Source organism: Rattus rattus, chromosome 7, assembly GCF_011064425.1.
Source record: "Rattus rattus isolate New Zealand chromosome 7, Rrattus_CSIRO_v1, whole genome shotgun sequence".
Classification (NCBI taxonomy): domain Eukaryota; kingdom Metazoa; phylum Chordata; class Mammalia; order Rodentia; family Muridae; genus Rattus; species Rattus rattus.
The window spans coordinates 49,247,522-49,267,782 of NC_046160.1; the positions used below are offsets into that span (position 1 = coordinate 49,247,522).

Sequence of the window (20,261 nt, forward strand, 5' to 3'; positions counted from 1 at the left end):
TTTAAACAGACAAGCAGCACAACACTCTGATGGGGATGGCAAGCATTTGCTGCCATGGTTCCAAGTTCTAAAAGATGCTACTTGCCTCTTTTGTAAACACTCATCTTCAAAAGATTCAAGTTCACAGGAAAATTATGTAATGAGCCTGGGAACTCACATTTTAAATTACTTTTAATTCTGTTTTCCTTTCAAAGGGAGTCTCCATCATGATTAAAAAGATGCAAGGCAGTCATCTATGTTCAGGGAAAACAGAGACTTGGAAAGCCATGAGAATAGGCTTCCTTCCAGCTTAGGGTAATGTATAGAGGTTCTGGAAAGCTAAGAAAAAATATTAGGTCATGCTATGAAGCAAGAGAGAGCTGAGTGTCAAACTCAGCAGTTGAGGTATCCTTGAGAATTTTAACAAGAGTGGCTAACCTAGAAACCAGGATTCAGCAGAGATCCTGGACTTGATTTAGTACAAAAGCAAACCCAGTGAGATGTTAAACCATCTTTCTACAAAAAGAGAGGCAGTTCTAGTAAGTCCACAAAATTCACACTTGCAAGGTGGACTCAGAGGGTAAAAGTGCTTGCCGCCAAGTCTAAAAACCTGAGTTGGATCCCTGGAACCCACATAGTGGAAAGAGAACTGACTCTTAGAAGTTGTCTTCTAACATGCACATCCATACCATGGTACATGCTTCTACACACACATACACACACACACACACACACACACACACACACACACACACACACACTGCAAAATGAGTTTTAGTTTATATCTTTGAGAATGAAAGGAAACATTCTTAGCGATTACAGCCAACAGCAGGCTTGACCTCAGGCCATTCTGCATTATCCAGGGAGCATCTTACCTTCTTCTTGACACCACCCCCCAGTAATACACTACTACACATGACTTTGTCTTCCATTATTTCAACCCACATTGCATACATAGTTTTGGACTTAAGGTAAGTGTCTGGCTTTAACCCCTGCAACCCACTGGTCACTGCTTTGTGAATCTCAGGTCCACTGAAGTTTGGACCTGGAGTCATAGCACATTCTGTAGTCTTCCTATCTCATCTACATTTGTGCTCTGCAAATACCTCTTTTTCTCTCCCTCTCATAAGAAAGGTTATTGCCACAGTTTGATGCTGGCTTTTCTGTTCCAAATTCTGCCATAAGAAACACATCTAGTGGTGTTACATTAACTATTACTTGTCGATGACTAGCTTTTAGCCACTGACTGTCGCTATGCTACTGTGTATATAGCAGTATATTACTGGAGGTCAAGAAGAAGGTAGTCTCCAAATCAAGAAACCTTGATTCACCACAGGAGTAATTCTGTTCCTTCTCTCGGTTGCCACAAAGGTTGGCAAAGGGATGATGATATCACATCGATAAATGAGGATGCCCTATTAAGCTTTGAAAACATTGCAATAACTTTGTGTCTATAAAGTGAAGAGCGGCTTGATGGCCTGGAAGAAATATTGATTTATCATCAGCAATTACAGGGAACGATGGGTCCTCTCTCTACTCGTTAACTCTGTCTTTGGCCTACTCGTGACTAGCTATCTGATCAATTTTTCTTAAAAGAAAATTATAAAATCTAGTAAGGTTGTTACTGTAGCAAATTGATTATGTGTTGAACATTTAAGAGTTGAGGTAGGCTTTAATCAAAAAGTAATGAAGGATTTTGAAAGACAGCTCTTGGATTAAGAACCCTTCCTCTTCCAGATGACATGAGTTTAGTTCCCAGAATTCACTCAGATAGCTCATTTCTAGCTGTATCTCCAGGGGATCCTAGTCTCTGTGCTCATCCACACATACATACACAAACAAACCACACAATAATAATAATAATAATAATTATTATTATTATTATTATTATTGTAGCAATCATTTTAAGAATAATTAAGATTCTAATGTCCTGGAACTGGCAGTCTGAGACCATAACACATGGAACCAAGTTATATATTATTTATTCATAATTAATATATTGATATTTACTATGTGCTGATGACTTTGTATTTTTATAAATAAATGTCTTTATTTTATCTTATGTGTATTAGCGTTTTTCTTGTGTGTGTGCCTGTGTCCCACATGTGTATCTGGCACCCATGAAGGTAAGAAGAGGAAGGCATTGGATCTCCTGGAACTGGAATTACAAGTGGTTGTGAGCCACGATGTGCAGCAAATGCTGTTAATGTCTGAGCCATGTGTCTAGCCCTGACTTTACTTCTTTACAACCTTTTATGTATCCTATAAAATGCATATTGCTAGCCCACATCACAAACCGTAAGGCCAAAGCCCAGAGATTTAGTTATGACCTTGGTTAATAAGGTGTGCAATGCCATACAACTAGGTTTGAACTCAAGTCAGTCTGAACTGTAACTTTCCTTTTAACCACCGCATACTTCCTATTGAAGGGAAAGTCTAAACACTAGGACAATACAAACAAATGTTAGTATTATTACACATTAATAATATAGCAAGAGGTCTCACTTGGATAGTGAGACATCTTTCCAACCTATTATGTCTGAGCTACTCAGACTCTCTCCAGCCAGACTCAGCCAATAAATACCCCATGAGAACATTATGCAAATTCTTCATCACTTTTTCAAAAGCATCTTGACTTTTAGCATTAATTTGAGCACTAATTTGCACCAGTGGACAGTTTTCCCTCCTCTAAAAAATAATTCCCGAAGTCTGTACCACTTTCTTGTCTTTTCTTGCATGCTAGTTTCATATGGATGGTTAATTTTTAGTCTTAATATTCTATTTCTTCGATCAGACTAATAGAAACTTAAAGCAGGGGCAACATTTTAAACTTCTGTTTGCTCTCCCCAGGACATGTTGGATCACCCTGAATTTCAGTTATCTATGCTGCTCCTGTTTAACTCGATAGTGTACCATAATGCCTCCACCTTTGTATTTTAATGCATGGCATAGTATTTGCTGCATGGCCTTGTTGACTATTTGATGAAGGGCGGAAATAGGCTGAGGTTATGGGTCTGTGGATCGAGCACTTGTCACATAAATGTAGCAACCTGAGTCTTGATCTGTACAGCCTACATTAAAGCTGGATGTTGTTCCACGGGTGTCTATAGTCCCAGGAGGGAGGTAGAGACAGGCTTGTCTTATTCATCAGTGAAGAAGACAGACCCTATCTCAGCTAAAGTAGAAGGACTAGCAGCCATGGTTATCCTATGATCTCTCCACAGGCCTTGATGCATACATACAATAAATAATAAATAAATAATAAATAAAAACATCCTAGACTTTCAATAAACTAGTTATTATAGGAAATAAACTACTTAGAAATATGGTTGTTCAGTAGTCTTTAAACCGTCAATGCAGACATTTCTAACATAAGCATCCTCATTACGATAACTCTAAGGATCACTGGTACCACGCTTGGTTCTGTTGATCCAATAGTTGTTTGGAATTATCAAGTCCTACCCATAGAAACTCCCATTCAGATATTATCAAAACCATATACCTAGAATAGCATACCTTTACCTTTGGAAGAGAGCAAGTTTCCTCCAATGAGAGTTTAAAGATACACAAGAGATATTTTATTTCGTGTAAACTTTCCTTTTTAGGCAAACAGAAAACCACTTACCTCATTTTTTATACAAATGTCTAGAATCCCCACATATACCCAATTGTCTAATTACTAAATATTTTAAAATTGGAACTCAAGTTTTCTCTTCAAAAGAATTCAGTCTGTAGTTTGCTCACAAAGCCATATGCACAAAGTCTGGTCCAAGGAGTCGTCAATGGGAAGGAGCCAGTGGCATGAAGGGTCCAGAAAGAAACTTTTTAAATGAATTAACTTTATCATACCTAAAAATATTTTAAGTGTATTTCATTAAGCCTTTCATCAGAGGCTTGGATTCTGTGGGCTAGTGACGCTTGAAATGATTCCATTTGCTTAAGATTCTAAAATGTCTATGGAGAGCATTTTTTATAGATGTTTGACCAAGTACAATGATTTGAGCTAAAGCCTTAACTAGAATTGCTCTCACATTGGCTGCTACTGTTTAGCCCTTAGTTCTATTCAAACCATTATTTTACAGATTGAAGACACCAAACAACAAACAAACAATACAACAACCAATGGCTTTCTAAAGGCCCTACAATTAGTTGAGGGCAGAGCAAGGAGCAAAGCCAGAGCTCTTCTACTCCATTATCTTGGACACTGGAAAATGTGTGGGATCAAGGGTCAAGATTTCAGTCAGCAGCATCTTGTGTCTACTCACTGGATGATGACATCAGAGATGTCACTGAACACCCTGAAATGTTAGTTTCCATACCTATAATGGGGTCATATGCAACGGTTCTGAGCGACATACTGGTTAGCATAGAGTGAACTAAGGAAGGGGAAGAACATAGGTATGAACATAGGTATGGTCCTTGGTATGAACATAGGATTCCTGCCTCCACAGGAACAGTACAGCCCGGCAGGCTAAAGCATCAAAGATTTACCTTCTCTCAATTCCGGAGGCTCCATCCAGAGCATCCATGTGTCAGCAGGGTTAGGTTCTTCTGCCCTTGGCATGTAGAAGACGTCATCATGTGCCTGTACCTGACCTCCCCTCTGTACCCGTCTCTGACCTAATTTTCTTTCCAATGAGAATAGCAGCCATATTAGATTAGAACCCAGCCTAATGACCTATTTCACTTACTCTCAATTACTTAGTCACTTACTTCAATTACTTTCACTTTATTTACTTACTGTGGTGCTTAGGATCAAATTCAGAGCCTTGCACGTACTTAGCAAAATGTCCCACCTGAAGAATTGCACCGTCAGACCTAAGCTTAAGACCCTCTCTCTGTATACAGTCATCCTCTAAGGTCCTGGGGAATCACAACACGTGGATTCTTTTGAGGAACATCTCAACCATATCTCTTGATAATTAAAAACATCTCTGATTTGCTATAACTCATTACAATGATATAACAACTATCTCGGAGTATTCTTGTGTCTAATCTCATGTTGGTAAGGATCTGGTTATGGTACTGCAAGGAGGAAGTAATTATTACAACGTCCTGCACACGCTGGGGTAACCTTGGCATCCTTGGTGCATGAGTCCTGAAGTGAAGCAAATGTCTACAGTGTCTTAGAGATGGGTGGGTGAGGGTAGTTCTTCAATGCTGCTAAGGTGGTGTGTTCTATGCTGTGTGGTTCATGCTGTGTGGTGTGTTTTATGCTGTGCAGTGGTTCTTTGTGATCTCCTGATGTTGTGATGCACACACATGTGCACGCGCACGCACACACACACACACACACACACACACACACACACTTACACACACTTGTACATCAGGGCAATTCTTAGCTCACAACATTAGCCTATTCTTCCTTTCTTCAATAACCTCCCCAAGTTTGAAGAGTCCATGGGTGATGATTTGTGGGTTTTATACCTGTAATTAGAGCACCTTTTAAAAGGAAGAAGAAGGATAATGTGGAAAATAGCATGTGTGGTGATCAAGCCTGGCCAGCTGCATTACTGTAAGAAGGGTTGGAATGATGAATCATCTTTTATTCTAAAAGCTAAATAAATGCAATCTGCCCAAGAGGGAGGAAATTAATATCTATAAACCACAACTTCCATCCAATCACATACAGACAAATCAGCCTTCAGACCAATCAAATGTCTTCATTTAAAGCTTACCTGGATTTGGCACACTGCCCAGCTTTTCCAAAACTACTCACAATAATACCTTCGAAAACAGTGAAAATGCTGGTACTCAAATAAAACCAACAGCCTTCTCAATGACTTTTATTTTTAAGAAAAAAAAAAAGAAAAGAAAACAAGGAACTTTTTAACGGAGAAAAGACAATTGCTTGGGAGAAGGGAAGTTTGCTTCTGAGTTAGCTGCCTGTGGAAACAGGATTAGTGGGTGGGATTGGGGTGTGCTCTGCCCATAAATACAGGCTCAGAGCTGTGCTGGCACACTCTGAAGCTTGGACGGCAACCCTTGCGGCTCACACAAAGCAGGAGGGAGGGGAGCTCAGGTAAGGCAATTGACAATTATTGCGCTGCTAGAGTAGGTTTTGATTGCTGTGCACAGTTAACAGGTAGTCAACCCGCAAGATGAAAGCAAGGTTCCCAGGGCAGGAAGCAGGATCTGGAAAGAGTAACACCCAATCTAGTGTCAGCTTGCAGGGTCCTTTCTTTGGCTAAAAGTAGTGGAGAATCACATTCCTGACTAGGTTCAGTGTGACACTCTCTCGCTCAGTAAACTGGAGGCTTGTGAATGGGAGGGTGAAATCAAGAGTTTTCAAACCTGTGTTAGCGTCCAGAGAATCCTGTGTCAGTCACTGCTACTCTCCTAACGCAAAGGTACACAGGCTCCTCCACTGTAAGAACTCGGCTCGGACAGCCCCCTGGAAATGCATTATTGCCAACCAGAGAACAGTATTCTGCAGGCTTCTACAGTTTTTAAGACTGTCAGAAGTGAGAGCTGGGTACTTTCTGAAGCAAGAGCAACAGAGTCATAGACAGTGCCAGTGTGGGCATTCATGTTTCAAGTCAAGAGAGGGACAGAGCAACAATAAAATGCACCAGCTTCAGGGGGTCAATGGCCCAGGGATAGGGAGGGTCTGCAAATTATCAACACCCACCCCATGATGTCTTCAAACATTGGGGCTTTGTATTTCAAGAGGTTTATGAAGGATGTTTGTAGATTAGACTGTGTGCAGAATAGAATGTATTCATCATGCATAGGCGGTAGAGTGAATTTCAGAAAGCCATGATCTCAGAGCGAGATGTTTGCACAGCAGTGTTATGTTAACCTTCCTTGATGCATCCTGTCATAAAATGCATGGGACACATCAATAGTTCCAGCCTGTAATCTGAAGAGCGATCGCAAGGAGGCCCTAAGAGCCACATATACAGCAGCAAATGGCAACGGACTCAATACAGCACGCTGCCACCAACTTACTTTTCTATTTTCAATGTATGTAAGTGCTGCGGTAAACAATATGTAGTCAAATACTTGTTAATAAAGCCAAGGAAGTTAGTCTGTACTTCTGAACCAGCTCGTATTTCAGAAATACTATAATTCTCACATGAAGTACTTCATCCAGCTTTAAATATTAAACAGAACTCATAACACTAAGAAGGTTGCTAGGTATTCCTAGATTACAATATACTTGAGTTGTTATTATAAAATTTTAGGCAATAGAAATCATTAGCACTCCTGCACCGTTATGAATGTAGAAAAATATGACATTACATCACTGCTTTGCCTTCTATCTTTTCTTTGCCACTGTGTGTCTATATTCTAAGCCTTGGATAGCAACTAGCCAGTTTGATATAAGGCATCACATGGGACTGGTAACTAAGTAACATCTTGTTAATCATTAGTCTAGCAAAGGTTCCCATTCAAGCTCACACTTTATGGGAGTCCTCCTTCTTCCAAGCACTAAGCCAAGACGATCTATCCTGCTTCTTTTCTAGAGTCTATATGACTTCATTCAAGACCTAAACCAAAACTAGAGATGGGCATTGTGAGGCTACATTGCTTTCATGGCAACTTTAGTGTTTGGCTTTACCAGATTCTAAGTCCACAGCGGCCTGTGGTATGGCCCACAGGTGCCTTTAGTGACACGAAACACAGCTTACGTGGCCTTCCTTCCCCCACTCCCGCAATGTACCTTGTCATTTACAGCTCTATTCGTGAGCTTTTCTTAGTAATCAACTTTCAAATAACAGGAGGGGGAGAAAGTGGATTTAATAAAGAGACACCCTGGGTTTTATTCTTATTCTCTGGATCATGTATATCACAGAATACATCCATGCACTGGAGTAGATGCCCTCCCCTGCCTATACAGGCCCAGACAAAGGTCAAAAAAAAAATGTTCATTAGTTCAGAGGTAATAGCATCTGAGAAGAATCTCCACTAGTTAGAGGGAATGAGTCTCCAATGACGTGGAAAAGCAAGCATACTCTAAATGATGACACAAGTGTGCGGCCATGTTAGTCATATTCATTCTTCAGTGGCAATGTGCCCATTTCAGTGTATGTTTAGGGTAACTGTTTCAGGAAGGTGGGAGTGAGCACTGTAAAATGGCAGGATTTGGTAGTCTCAGCTCTGAGCCTATTCCCAAAGCCTTTCTCTCTTTGAACTTTAGGGTCTTCATCTACATAGCAAGACACTGAAGAAGGGAATAAAAGATACCCCCAAATTACTGTCCAATACTATGTTCTTTTACCATAACTTTTAAATGTGCATTTCCTTAACAGAAACATATATGCATTTAATGAGTTAAGTGTTATCTTAAAATGCACTTACCTATTCTGTTGCAAGATAAGATAGAACAAATATTATATATCCACTGATAGATGTAGACAATGGTGACATAGACCATGGATGGAGAGATACCCATAATAAATATTCCCAGGAAACTGCTGAGTCCTGGAGAAGGTGACTTTCCACTCCCGCCTGGTGTCTGATCTCAACGCCACCTGCTTTCCACCACTGCAATGCACTCTGTAATTCTCATTCTCTTCTGTTTATTTCCTGGGTAGATTTGCCATGGAGAAATTTTCAGTCTCGGCAATCCTGCTTCTTGTGGCCATCTCTGGTACTCTGGCCAAAGACACCACAGTCAAATCTGGATCCAAAAAGGACCCAAAGGACTCTCGACCCAAACTACCCCAGACCCTGTCCAGAGGTAAAAGTCGACCTTTTGTTGGTCTCAATTGTAACTTAATTCATAAAGACTCCCTGACTCTCCGTGTCAAGTGTGTACGATGAAGATATTTGGGGATTTCCCCCCTTAGACTTAGCAGTTTATGATCAGTTTCTCTCCTATTGTTCTAGGTTGGGGAGATCAGCTCATCTGGACTCAGACTTACGAAGAAGCCTTATACAAATCCAAGACAAGGTAAGCTATGTGGAGCTCCCTCGAGTCTCTCGTGTGCGCCATCTAGTGGTGATGATCAGATGTTCATGGCATCCTATTAAGTCCCATGTCCTTGTCTCTCTCATAGCAACAGACCCTTGATGGTCATTCATCACTTGGACGAATGCCCACACAGTCAAGGTAATTTGTCCGTCTACATTCCTTTTATAGGCTTTTAATGTCAGGACAAGGTTTGGTTCACTCAACTTTACATTCCTAGGACCTAGCACTGTTGAACAAGAAAGAATATTTTAAAACATTTTAAAAAAAGAAATTTGAATATTTCCATGTTTTGAATTGACTAAATTAACATATCTTGAATAAGAAATTCTGGGGTTCGTGTTCAACCTCTTTCATCTTTTTCAATCCAATACATCATTAAATTTACTATTATCGTATAGCTTCCAGCCAGCTCTGGGTTCACGAACACACCACCTGCACGGTTGTACAGGCTGCCCAAATTTGGTGTAATGAACCTATCACTGTCCCCATTTAATAATCCTAACACAAGGGGCTCCTACATTTTCATTTTCCAATGGTCTCTGTGTACTAGGTAGCCTGTCTTGCTCAAATCCAGCCTTCTATGTCGCCTGAGGGCTACCACCTTAGTCCAAGCCAACATCACACCTTTCCACGATACCAAAATATTCACCTATGACCACATACATCAATGCTCTACATAGAAGCCAGACTGACACTGTTCAACACGAAGTAGATCCTGTCACTCACGTGCCCCAGCGGCTTCTCATCGCAAGTAAAATTAAATCCCAATTCCTAGCCATGGCCTAATAGTTCTTCAGCACTGTGCTTCACTTTATTTTCCTGCTATGTCTGTATCTACAAATGAAATCATGACACGTGCAGTATGCACTGGTTTAAGCCGTGATTCCCACATAAGCATCTGAACTCTGGAAGCTGCACATGCTTTTCTACTCCTGGTATTTTCCCTCCTGTGTAAAACCACACCTGCCACAAAGGAGCCGTTCGGTAAATATGGTTTAAACCTAATAAAGGGGTGAGTGAGTAAATAGAGAGTGAACGAAGGAACGAAAGCCTTCAACGGCTCTCAACAGTACTGAGGCAACATCACAGACCACTGGCTGGGGGAGAAAAGTAGGTCTTGTATTTAAAACACTATTCAACTTAAAAGACAACCAAAAATAAGGGCTCCAATCGAAGCTGAGATAAATGTTGCATAATTTTTTTTTCTTATATTACAGCTTTAAAGAAAGTGTTTGCTGAAAATAAGGAGATCCAGAAATTGGCAGAGCAGTTTGTTCTCCTCAACTTGATCGTAAGTTCCCCTCCCTGTCATTCCCACGTCTCCTCCTGGTTCAGTGTCTCACTCAGTTCTCCTATGTGTCTAAGTCATGCTGCATTAACTAGAATCTCCTCCAAGTCCCTTCATACGGACGAGAAGCCAAAAAACACTTACATTCTTAATGATCATTAGAAAAAGAATTGCATTGCTGGTATTGAACCCAGGACCTGGCACGTGCCAGGGAATCATCTACCACTGAGCCACATCCTTAGCCCTTGGTTAGTAATTTATGTGGCACACTAGAGTTTTAGGGTGGTAATTACTAATCTTATCTGAAAATAAGCCTCAGTGGTCAAGATCTCCGTGCTGCCGTAGTAACTGGTTTCTGTGTCTTGCGAATCACTGCCTTCCCCCATCTCCCTACCATCCTGGCTCCCTAATCCTTGTCCTCTGTTGCCCTGCGAGGAGAGCTCTGGCTAGAAACTTGTACTTCTAGCTTCCTTCTTACCTCACTTCCCCATCACCAACCCTCCTCCCGCCTTAGCGCATGCTCTGTAACAAAGGGTCTCCTACCTCATCCAATCACAGCTTCCCAAATCCGTCCTTGAGTTGCGCTGTACTTCAGGTTATCACATTCATTAGCTGCTTGCCTCATGGACCGCTTCACACACTGCTCTTTCTTCTCCCTCACACTTCTCATCTGTGTGGGGAACTCTCTGCGGAAGAGATTCCCTGGCAGTACTCCGAGGCCCACGGTACAGTTCTAGATGCGTCCCCTTTTCTGATTAGTTTTTTAAATTAGCATGCAAAGTAATGGACCCCACTGTGGCACTGTCACATGCATTTGTTTTTGCTGCCTCCACTCCCGGCTTTGCTCACCCCTAAGGCCTTCCTTCTCTTTATATATGCTATGACTCTCTTTCAACATCCCCCAAATAAACTAACAGCTGTTTGTGGTTTTGTTCTGTTTTGTTTCTTTAATTTCAGTATGAAACAACTGACAAGCACCTTTCTCCTGATGGCCAGTACGTCCCCAGAATCGTGTTTGTGGGTAAGTGGAGGTCCCAATGACGTAAGACACACTGAAGATGATGCAGTTGCAGCCCGCGCCCTGTCTCCTCACAACATCACACTCCCCATCCATCTCCCCAACCTCACAGGGGCTTCACGGCGACCAAGGTCACACACCTCTTTCTGGGTGGAACTTAGTGTTACCTAAGTCTCACAATACACTTTCACCACAAAGTGTGAGCTACTATGTCTGCAAATGACTTCTTTCCTCCTCTGTTCACTTTAACGCCCATCTTCTGCTCCAAGCGCTTCTGCAGAGGGAGTGCCATGTTCTCCTCCTTGCCGCCAGTTACTCGGCTTTCACTCCGCCCTTAGGGGGATGACGTATTAACATGGCAGAGCCACGAGTACTTCTGCCCACCAATTACAACCGGCCCAGTGCGGGCCTATAGTAGGTTCTCACCACGTGTTGTTGGGTGGATTCATTAACATATGAAGCTTGATTTTAACCAGTCATGCTGACTTAAATGGTAATGAAGCCCACTGTCTAGCAGGGCTCATCAAGTGGCCAACTTGGGCAACTATCAACTGCATTTAAAGTAAAAGGCCAAGCAGGGAGAAGCCAGAGGCAGGGGAAAAACAAGAGCTGAGCTAGAGCCCTGGTTTGCTGAGTCTAGCACCGAAGGCAATCTGAGGTCATCTAGCAGTTCTGTGTGGGGGACTTTACTTAAAATTCTCCTGGAAGTTTCTGAGCGTATCCACCCCTTGTTGCCTTCAGCCTTAGTACAAACCCTGAGGCACTAACTTGTGAAGCTCACTGGTTCTCCGTGCTAGCTGCATGCTAGAATCACTGAAGGGTAAAAACCTGGCCACCCTCGCTGCTCCTCGAACTTGTGACATCAGATTCTCCAGGGGTGGGGTGCAGGAAGCCACGGTTTCTAAGAGCCTTCGGGCAGTCTGAGTGCACGAGTGGGTGTCTAAAGGCTTCGTGCTAATGTAACAGGAAGGTTAAACTGTGTCTTAGTATTTGTTCCTCTGAAGGCCACACCCCTGAGTCTTTGTTGAACAAATGAATGTCTGCATCTGGTAAGGTTGGGCCTGGTCCAACATTCTGAAGTGACAAAGACGTCTCCTCCAGGATGTGACAGGCTGCAAACATCCAGCCTTTCTCACACGTCACTTCCCCACTTCAGGACATTCATTTCAGGCCCCAGCCCCCACCACCCTTCCTGTAAGTTTTGAGAATCCAGCTCAAGACCTTGACCAACGCTCTGCCGTAAAACTCCACCTTAGACCTCGGTCACCCCTTGTAGGACAAGTGTCTCGTTATCCTTCCCTCTATATATACCTCTATTATAAAATATACATATATAAATACATAAATTAAGCTTCTATCTACCCCCTTACTGTTCTTCTAGATGAGCCCCATCTTTAAAGTGCCCCCCCTTTTTTTCTCGTTAATTACATAACTTCAACTTGCATAAAAGTAAGACAGAATGGATTTGTTCGGGGGTTTTGTTCTTTGTTATCTTTTGCCTTTTGAGTCAAAGTTTCACGTAGTCCAGGCTAGTCTCAAACTCTCTTATGTGTCCAACAAGGACCTTGAACCCCTGATCCTTCTCCCTCCAGGCTCCAAGCACTGAGATTACTGGCGTGCATCACTATGCCCAGCTAGATAGATGAGTTTAAGCCTAGAGGAGTGTTTAGAGATAGGTAAAAGGGGACTTTGTAAATTTCTATTATTAAAGTGCAGCTGATTAACCATAAAATATTAACAAATAAAAGTGGAAGGTGCCATGTGCCTGTAGTTATCTGGCCCTCCTGTGCTTAGGGACTTGCATTCTTTTGTTTAAAGGAAGAAAGAGAGAGGACCTAGAATACAGTTGGCACTGTTGGCAGAGTGCCCAGCCAGCATGGAGGAAGCCCTGGGTTTGGTTGCCAGATTGCGTAAACTGGGCATGGTAGCTCAAATCTAAAATTCCAGCATTCAGCAGGCCAAGGCAGGAAAACTGTAATGAATTCAGGGCCAGCCTGAGGTACACAGTGAGTTTCCTGCTGGCCTGGGCTACGGAGGGAGACTCAATCCAAAACAAATGAGGAAACACAAATGATAACAAAAACAAATAATTTAAAAAAACAAAAGCGCCAAAAGGACAGAGAGTCAGTCGGAGCTTGGCTATCTTTTTGCCCCTCCCCGTCTGCCCCTGGGCAAATCACATGCTTTATTCCACCCCTCACTTTTCAAACAACTCAGTGGAGGAGAAATCATAGTCAAACACCAGCATGAAATGCATCCAAATACCGAGGCTGTTCTATTTCAGGGGCAACAGAATCACTTAAAAATCTCACAGTAATTCTGTGAGACATATTTTCACAAAGAAAACTCACAAAATATGTGCTGTCTTATTTTCAGGGCACTTAAGATAAGATACCAGGGTTCAAAATCGTTTCCACAATCATCACCGTGCAGCTGCTGAAGGTTTCTCTACTCTGGTCTAGACTGCTGGGGGTGGGGGATGGGAGGAACTCCCTCTGAGGGGCCAGATAGCAGAACTGACTGACTCCACAGGAGCTCCACAGGGCATAGAGACCAGAGACTATGGCTTCAACACACACGATATAGGCTCCCTGGAAGCAAAGGTGTTCCATTCTTGTACTTTTCTCTTTGCAGACCCTTCCCTGACGGTGAGGGCAGACATCACTGGAAGATACTCAAACCGTCTCTACGCTTATGAACCTTCTGACACAGCTCTGCGTAAGTGTTGCTTCCAGCTTAGATGTCTGCGATACCTATTGCTATAGTGATGAGGGAGAAGCCCTGACTGAGATTGGGCAAGATCTCTGCCCAGGGGTGCCAGAGAATCACTTTAACCCAGACTAACGTTTTGCCCATCTGCAAATCGAGTGCTTCACTCCGTCGCCCATTTTGTCAGCATCTCAATGAAGGACGGAGGTTCAGTTGAGGTTATCTGTTGCCTACCTCTCCAATTCTCTCCCTGCACAACAGCACACAAACCCTTCTGCCACAGAACTGCAGCAGACGTTGTCACAACAGGCTTGCTTCAAATATCTCCCCCATATAATGAAAAGGGAAACAATTCGGTCCATTTTGTTGTGCTTAAATTCAGGCTCCGTTTAAGGACACAGGCAAATGATCTGAAGAGTTGCTAACTCCTCACTTTCTCAGTGGCCAAACGAGAGGGAGGGGGAGAGACAGAGAGGGAATCAGAAAGAGACTGGTTGAAGGCTGTCACACATGATGAGCTCTTCTGAAAAGAAATTAGATCGTGTCCTGGGACCAGGCCTAGATACTTTCACTGACTCCTAGAACTGATCTGACCTTAGCCATTACTCATATGCTACCTTGGTTTTGGAGTCACTCCAACCACATTACTCAGTGTGCACAACTCGAGATACGTTCATCACCACAGAACTTTCTATTGGACTATGCTGAGTTAGTAATTACACTGTGGAGGAAAGCCTGGAGAACTCCCGTGCTCTGTTAGCAACGTCTCCAGGAAGCGCCTCCAGGGCAAAGGGCAGCACATTCCAAGCATGGCATCTGTGAGATTCAGGGTACGTCTTACAAGACAGAACTCGTTAAGGGCTGGTCCTCTATATAGGTAAGACCACCATGCCTTCCAAACTTAATAGTTACTTGTAGACGTGGATAGGCCGCTGCTTGTACCTCCCCCAGGTGCCTCTCCCTGCTTCACCAGTTGCTGCTGCTAATAATAATCTAGAAGTTTGGGCTCTGGAGCAATAGTTTCATTGCTTGTTAGCTGTGTGGTTTCCTTTAAAAACTCAGCCTCTCTGAGCCCGACCCACTGTTTAGAAACAAAGACAAACAGTTTCTGTGGGGACTGGCAGTGCCCACTCACACTCCCGTCACCTTCTAAACTAACCGGCAGCCGCTGCCCACACCTGACAATATTCCTCATGAACATGATTTTAAATCTGCTTCTTAGCTAGGTGTGGTGGGCCAGCACTCAAAAGGTGGATCTCTGTGAGTTCAAGGCCATCCTAGTCTACATAGCAAGTTCCAGACTAGCCAGAAGTACGGGGTGATCGTCTGTCCCACAAAATAATTCATTAAATTAGAAACTAAAATTTGCTTCTACATTAGCCACAGTAGCTCGGTGCTGACAGAGCTTGTGCATGGTCTTTGGGAAGGAGAAACTGAAAGAGAAACCGATAAAGAAGAACTGAGAACTGGGTTGCCAACAAAATCCATTTTACTCACCTCTACAAAGAAAGAATAATATTACTAACTATTCACCCTAAGGCTATAGGGCACTCTGCCAAACAATGAATCCAGTCCCTAAATGTTGGTTGGGTCTTACACATCATTGGTCTCTGTCTTAGTTAACTTTCTATTGCTACTAAGAGACACCAAGGCCAAGGCCATTTATGATAGTTTATTAGCAGCTTGCTTACAGTTTCAGAGGATGAGCTCCTGATTATCATGGTGGAAGTGTGGCAACAGGCAGGCAGGCAGGCAGATATGGTGCTGGAGAGATTGCTGAGAACTACCTTGATACATATGCAGGAGGCAGGAGGGAGACTGGGCTTGGCTGGCCTCTGGAAATCTCAAAGCCACCTGCCCACATCCAACAAGGCCACACCTCCTACTCCTTCCCTAACAGTTTTACTAACCAGGGACCAAGCATGCAAATATTTGAGTGTATGGGGGACAGTCTCCTTCAAACCGCAATGCCATTCCTAGGGGTAACGTGACCGTCCTAACTTTTTTGCCCGTCAGTGCACGACAACATGAAGAAAGCTCTCAAGTTGCTGAAGACAGAGTTGTAGAGTCAACTGCGCAGTGCCTCAGGAGACAGAAGGCAGAAGTACTGTGGACCTGCCGATGACATTACAGTTTAATGTTACAACAGATGTATTTTTTAAACACCCACGTGTGGGGAAACAATATTATTATCTACTACAGTGACGCATGATTTTCTAGAAAATAAAGTCTTGTGAGAACTCCAGCCGAAGGGTGTTGTTTCTGTTGGTTTTTCATAGAGACGCTCTTTGGACCAGCCTAACCTAGCAGCCCATGGCTGCCATCTCTGTACTGACCCAGAACCATTGCCCTGAATGGGAGGCAAGCTTGAGCTAGAGTGAGATGCTGTCTTTTAATTAACAGAGAAGGAAAAGGGGAAGAAGAAGCTATTTGGTTCTGGTTTGTTCACGAAACAGCAACACTGGACACATACACAATGCTCATGGGGGAGCAAGACAAACTATGGAAACAGAGGTTGTCAAGGTTGTTGCTGTCATCCTGACACACTACAGTGTCTTTCTGACACAGGCATGAGCTTACCCTGTAGAAGCACTTAATAGATTATGCTTTAGTGTAAAAAATTATACAGGAAGTGCCCTCCCCCTACAAACACACACACACACACACACACACACACACACACACACACACACACACACACACACCAACATCTCAGTAGAAACAGCCATTTCCACACTAGCTAGAAACTCCAAGGCACATAATTGCAGATTTTTGCCTCACTGAGTGATCTCAGAGAAAGCCTGTAGCACACCAGGTGGCTGTCTCCGTTAGAACAGTCATCTAAAGATCACCTGCACCTCTCAGGACACCTTAGAGAAACCAGGAAGTGCCCCTGTCCAGATACAAATCTCAGAAGCCAGAAAGCAGGCTTAGAGTGGACTCAGACAGACTGCTTTATCTACATGTGACTGAGAGGAAGCAAAGGGCAGCGAGAGCCTCTGGCTGAGGCAGAGGTCAGAGGTCACTGCTGTTTGGAGACGTGACAAGGCACAGCATCTGGCAGAGAAGCAGGTTGGCCTACTTTGATTTTATTCTGCCTATCCACATTAAATCCCACGCAATCAGCAGGTAGACTTTCTACCACCCCCCACCCCACTCCCCACCGGCCCCCGATGATCTTGTGTAGGTAACTTAACTGGAAAGCTCCTTTTCTGAACAGACGCTTTGACACTGCAGATTTTTCCCAGGATGCTTTCCTACGTATCACATGGGTGACTCTGGCAAGTCAGAATGAGCACATGTGAGTGACCTGGTGACACAAAGCCTAAACTAAAGTATCACATGGGCATCGTCTTGCCTCTTACAAGCAGGAAAATGACATGTGCTGAAAAAGAGAAAGCATTTACTACAGGAAGCTTCAGGCAGGCAGGCAGGCAGGCAGGCAAGATGGCTCCACAGGTAAGAGCACCTGCTGCTGAGTCTAAGGATCTCAATCCCTGTGACCCACACAGTGGAAGGAGAAAATGAGTGTCTACAAGCTGTCCCCTGACTGCCATATGTGAGCACGGCCTGCAGATAGATAGATAGATAGATAGATAGATAGATAGATAGATAGATAGATAGATAGATAGATAGATATGTACGTACACACAGACACACACACAGAGAGAGAGAGAGAGAGAGAGAGAGAGAGAGAGAGAGAAATAAATGTTTGGGGCTGGAGAGATGGCTCGGAGCTTAAGAGCACTTACTGCTCTTGCAGAAGACCCAGGTTCGGTTCCCAGTACCCACAAGGAGGCTCCCAACAGACCAACTCCAGTTCCAAGGGATCTCACGATGTTTTGGTCCTCATGAGCACTGAGCATGCACATAGTATACCTACATACAGTGTAAACCATCCATGTGTGTGTATTACCCTATACATGTAGGCAGAACACTCATACAGATAAAGTAAGAATAAATAAGTCTTTGAAATTCTTTTGAAAGTAATGAGTATAGGAAACCATAAGCAATCACATTAAAAGAACAGAAGAATTTCTGTCTTATATTTATAGCTACAGGGCATGTGTGCACGCAGGACCTAAAGGAGCGGGAGATTCCACTCTGAAAGCACCTGTTCTACACTCATGGAGACATTAGCAACGTCCGCTCTCTCTACCAAACCCAACTCTGGCATTCACAATCTCCCGTTGTGCTGAAATGCCAAGTATAAATGTACCTAGACTACTTCTTTGACAGAACGGTTCAGATCACCCCACGACTGGAGCCAAGCTTTTATGTCTAAAACCTGAAGAAAATGTCCATAGCCATGGGAGTGCAAAATGATATGAAAAACAGGACAGCAGGCCTCAAAATACTAAGCATGCAGTAATAAACCAACCTAGCAACCCACATCTGTATGTACTCAAAAGAACCACAGCAGGGCACAGATAGCTGTGTGCCCACGCTCACAGCACTACTCAGGTAAAGATGAAAGCAACCCAAGTGTCCATCAGTGTCCGTCAGTGGACAAAGGGACAAGCAAAGCACAGCTCACACACACAACGGGGCACTGTTCAGTGATCAGGAGAAAAGAAACCGGGCCTGGGTTACCATATGACGGAAGCATGAAGATGCCGTGTAAGCTAAGGGAAGCGGAATCCCAGCATTCCACCAAGGTGCCTAGAGCCTCCTGGTGGGGAGAGCAAGTCTGGTCATTAGGCCTGGGAAATGAGCAAAGGAACGGGGAGGTCTTAGGGCCTGGGGAATGAGCAAAGGAATGGGGAGGTCTTAGGGCCTGGGGAATGAGCAAAAAAATGGGGAGGTCTTACTATGCAATGGACGTGGTATCTCAAGTCCGCAAAGATAAAATGTTGTGGAAACGAACGGACAGTGTGGTCACTTGAACAGCAATAGCCCCAGAGGCTAGTAGGTTGGAATGCTTGGTCTCTAGTTGAAGAACCTGTTTAGGGTTAGGAGGCGTGGCCTTGTTGGAAGAGGTACGTCATTGGAGTGGGCTTCGAGGTTTCTGAAGACCGTGCCAGGCCAAGTCTCTCTCGGTCTCCAGCTCTTAGATAAGATGCGAGGTCTCACCTACTGCTTCATGCCTCCCTGCCTGGTACCTTGCTCTCCACCAGGATGCTCGGGACTCACCCTCTGAAACTGTGGGCGAGTCCTCAATGAAATGCTTTCTGTTACATTACCTTGGTCCTGGAATCTCTTCACATAGATAAGAAAGTAACTAAGACAGATGTTAATAATGTCATGAATTATGTTTATAATGGTTAAAAATGTTATACTGTATATGTGCCACTAAATAGATAGATAGATATTAGATACAGATATATAGTTTGGTTTGGTTGGTTTTTTCAAGAAAGTATTTCTCTGTGTAGCCCTGGCTGTCCTGAAACTCGCTTTGTAGACCAGGCTAGCCTCAAACTCAAGAGATTCCCCTGCCTCTGCTTCCCAGGTGCTAGGGTTAAAGGCATGCACTATCACACCCAGCTGCCACGAACATTTTTTCCAGTTTTAGTTTAGCCTCCATAACTGAGAGGGGCAGAAAGAAAAGTGGCTTTAACTGGTTGGTTGGGAAGAGGGGTACACCTTTAATCCCAGCGCATGAGAAGTAAGCAGATCTTCATGAGTAGGAGGCCAGCCTGGTCTACTCAGTGAATTCTGGGGAAGCCAAGGATATACAGAAAAGAAGAAAAAGAAAAGAAAAATGGTTTCAAAAAAAGAGTTGATAACACAGGCCAGCTATAAGTCAATGTATCTCAGAACTGATCTTCTCAAATAATCATCTAAGACTTTTTTGACTTGGGTCTGTTGGCTTTTGTTTTCCCCATTGTGCTCTGCAATCTTACGTAGCAACTGAGGTCTTCCCATTCTGAGAATGGCAGACAGGGGGAATGGAAAACTCCTAAGCAAGACCAGAACTCTCTTTGTTCGGTTTAAGAAGCTGTGATCAAGTGAGCTTGTAGAAGGCCCCTTGCCAAGGTATGACCTCACCTCTTTGGAAAGGATGAGCATGTAAGCAAAAGCAATTTCACCCACCACACATGGCAAAGTCCATTCCGTGACATATTTTAACTCTGGCAACTCCTTCGGGATTCATTTGAGAATGAAGTTCTAAGCTAGGTTTCCTAAAGAGAGTAGTGAGAAATGGCTGGATACACAGCAGGGGAAGCTGACTTAATAGTTCAAGGACTGCTGAGTCCAGGTATGAGAGAACAGTCAAGAAAAACTGTAATTCAAGCCTGGAAACCTGTTGCTCTTGAAAAGGATCCAAGTTCAGTTTCCAGTACCCACATCAGGCAGCTCGGAACGGTCTGTTATCCAGCTGTAGGGAATCTCCACCCTCTTCT

General features: G+C 43.5%; 1 protein-coding gene across 1 annotated transcript; it reads left to right on the forward strand.

The window, feature by feature from the left end:
• The first annotated feature begins 5,893 nt into the window (after positions 1 to 5,893).
• Positions 5,894 to 16,162, forward strand: Agr2 (anterior gradient 2, protein disulphide isomerase family member). Its single transcript, XM_032907654.1, has 8 exons — positions 5,894 to 6,004; positions 8,523 to 8,668; positions 8,818 to 8,881; positions 8,988 to 9,040; positions 10,120 to 10,193; positions 11,148 to 11,211; positions 13,843 to 13,926; positions 15,934 to 16,162. Exons 2-8 carry the CDS (start codon positions 8,530 to 8,532, stop codon positions 15,981 to 15,983), a joined length of 528 nt encoding a protein of 175 aa, XP_032763545.1. The 5' UTR covers positions 5,894 to 6,004; positions 8,523 to 8,529; the 3' UTR covers positions 15,984 to 16,162.
• Positions 16,163 to 20,261: the final 4,099 nt, after the last annotated feature.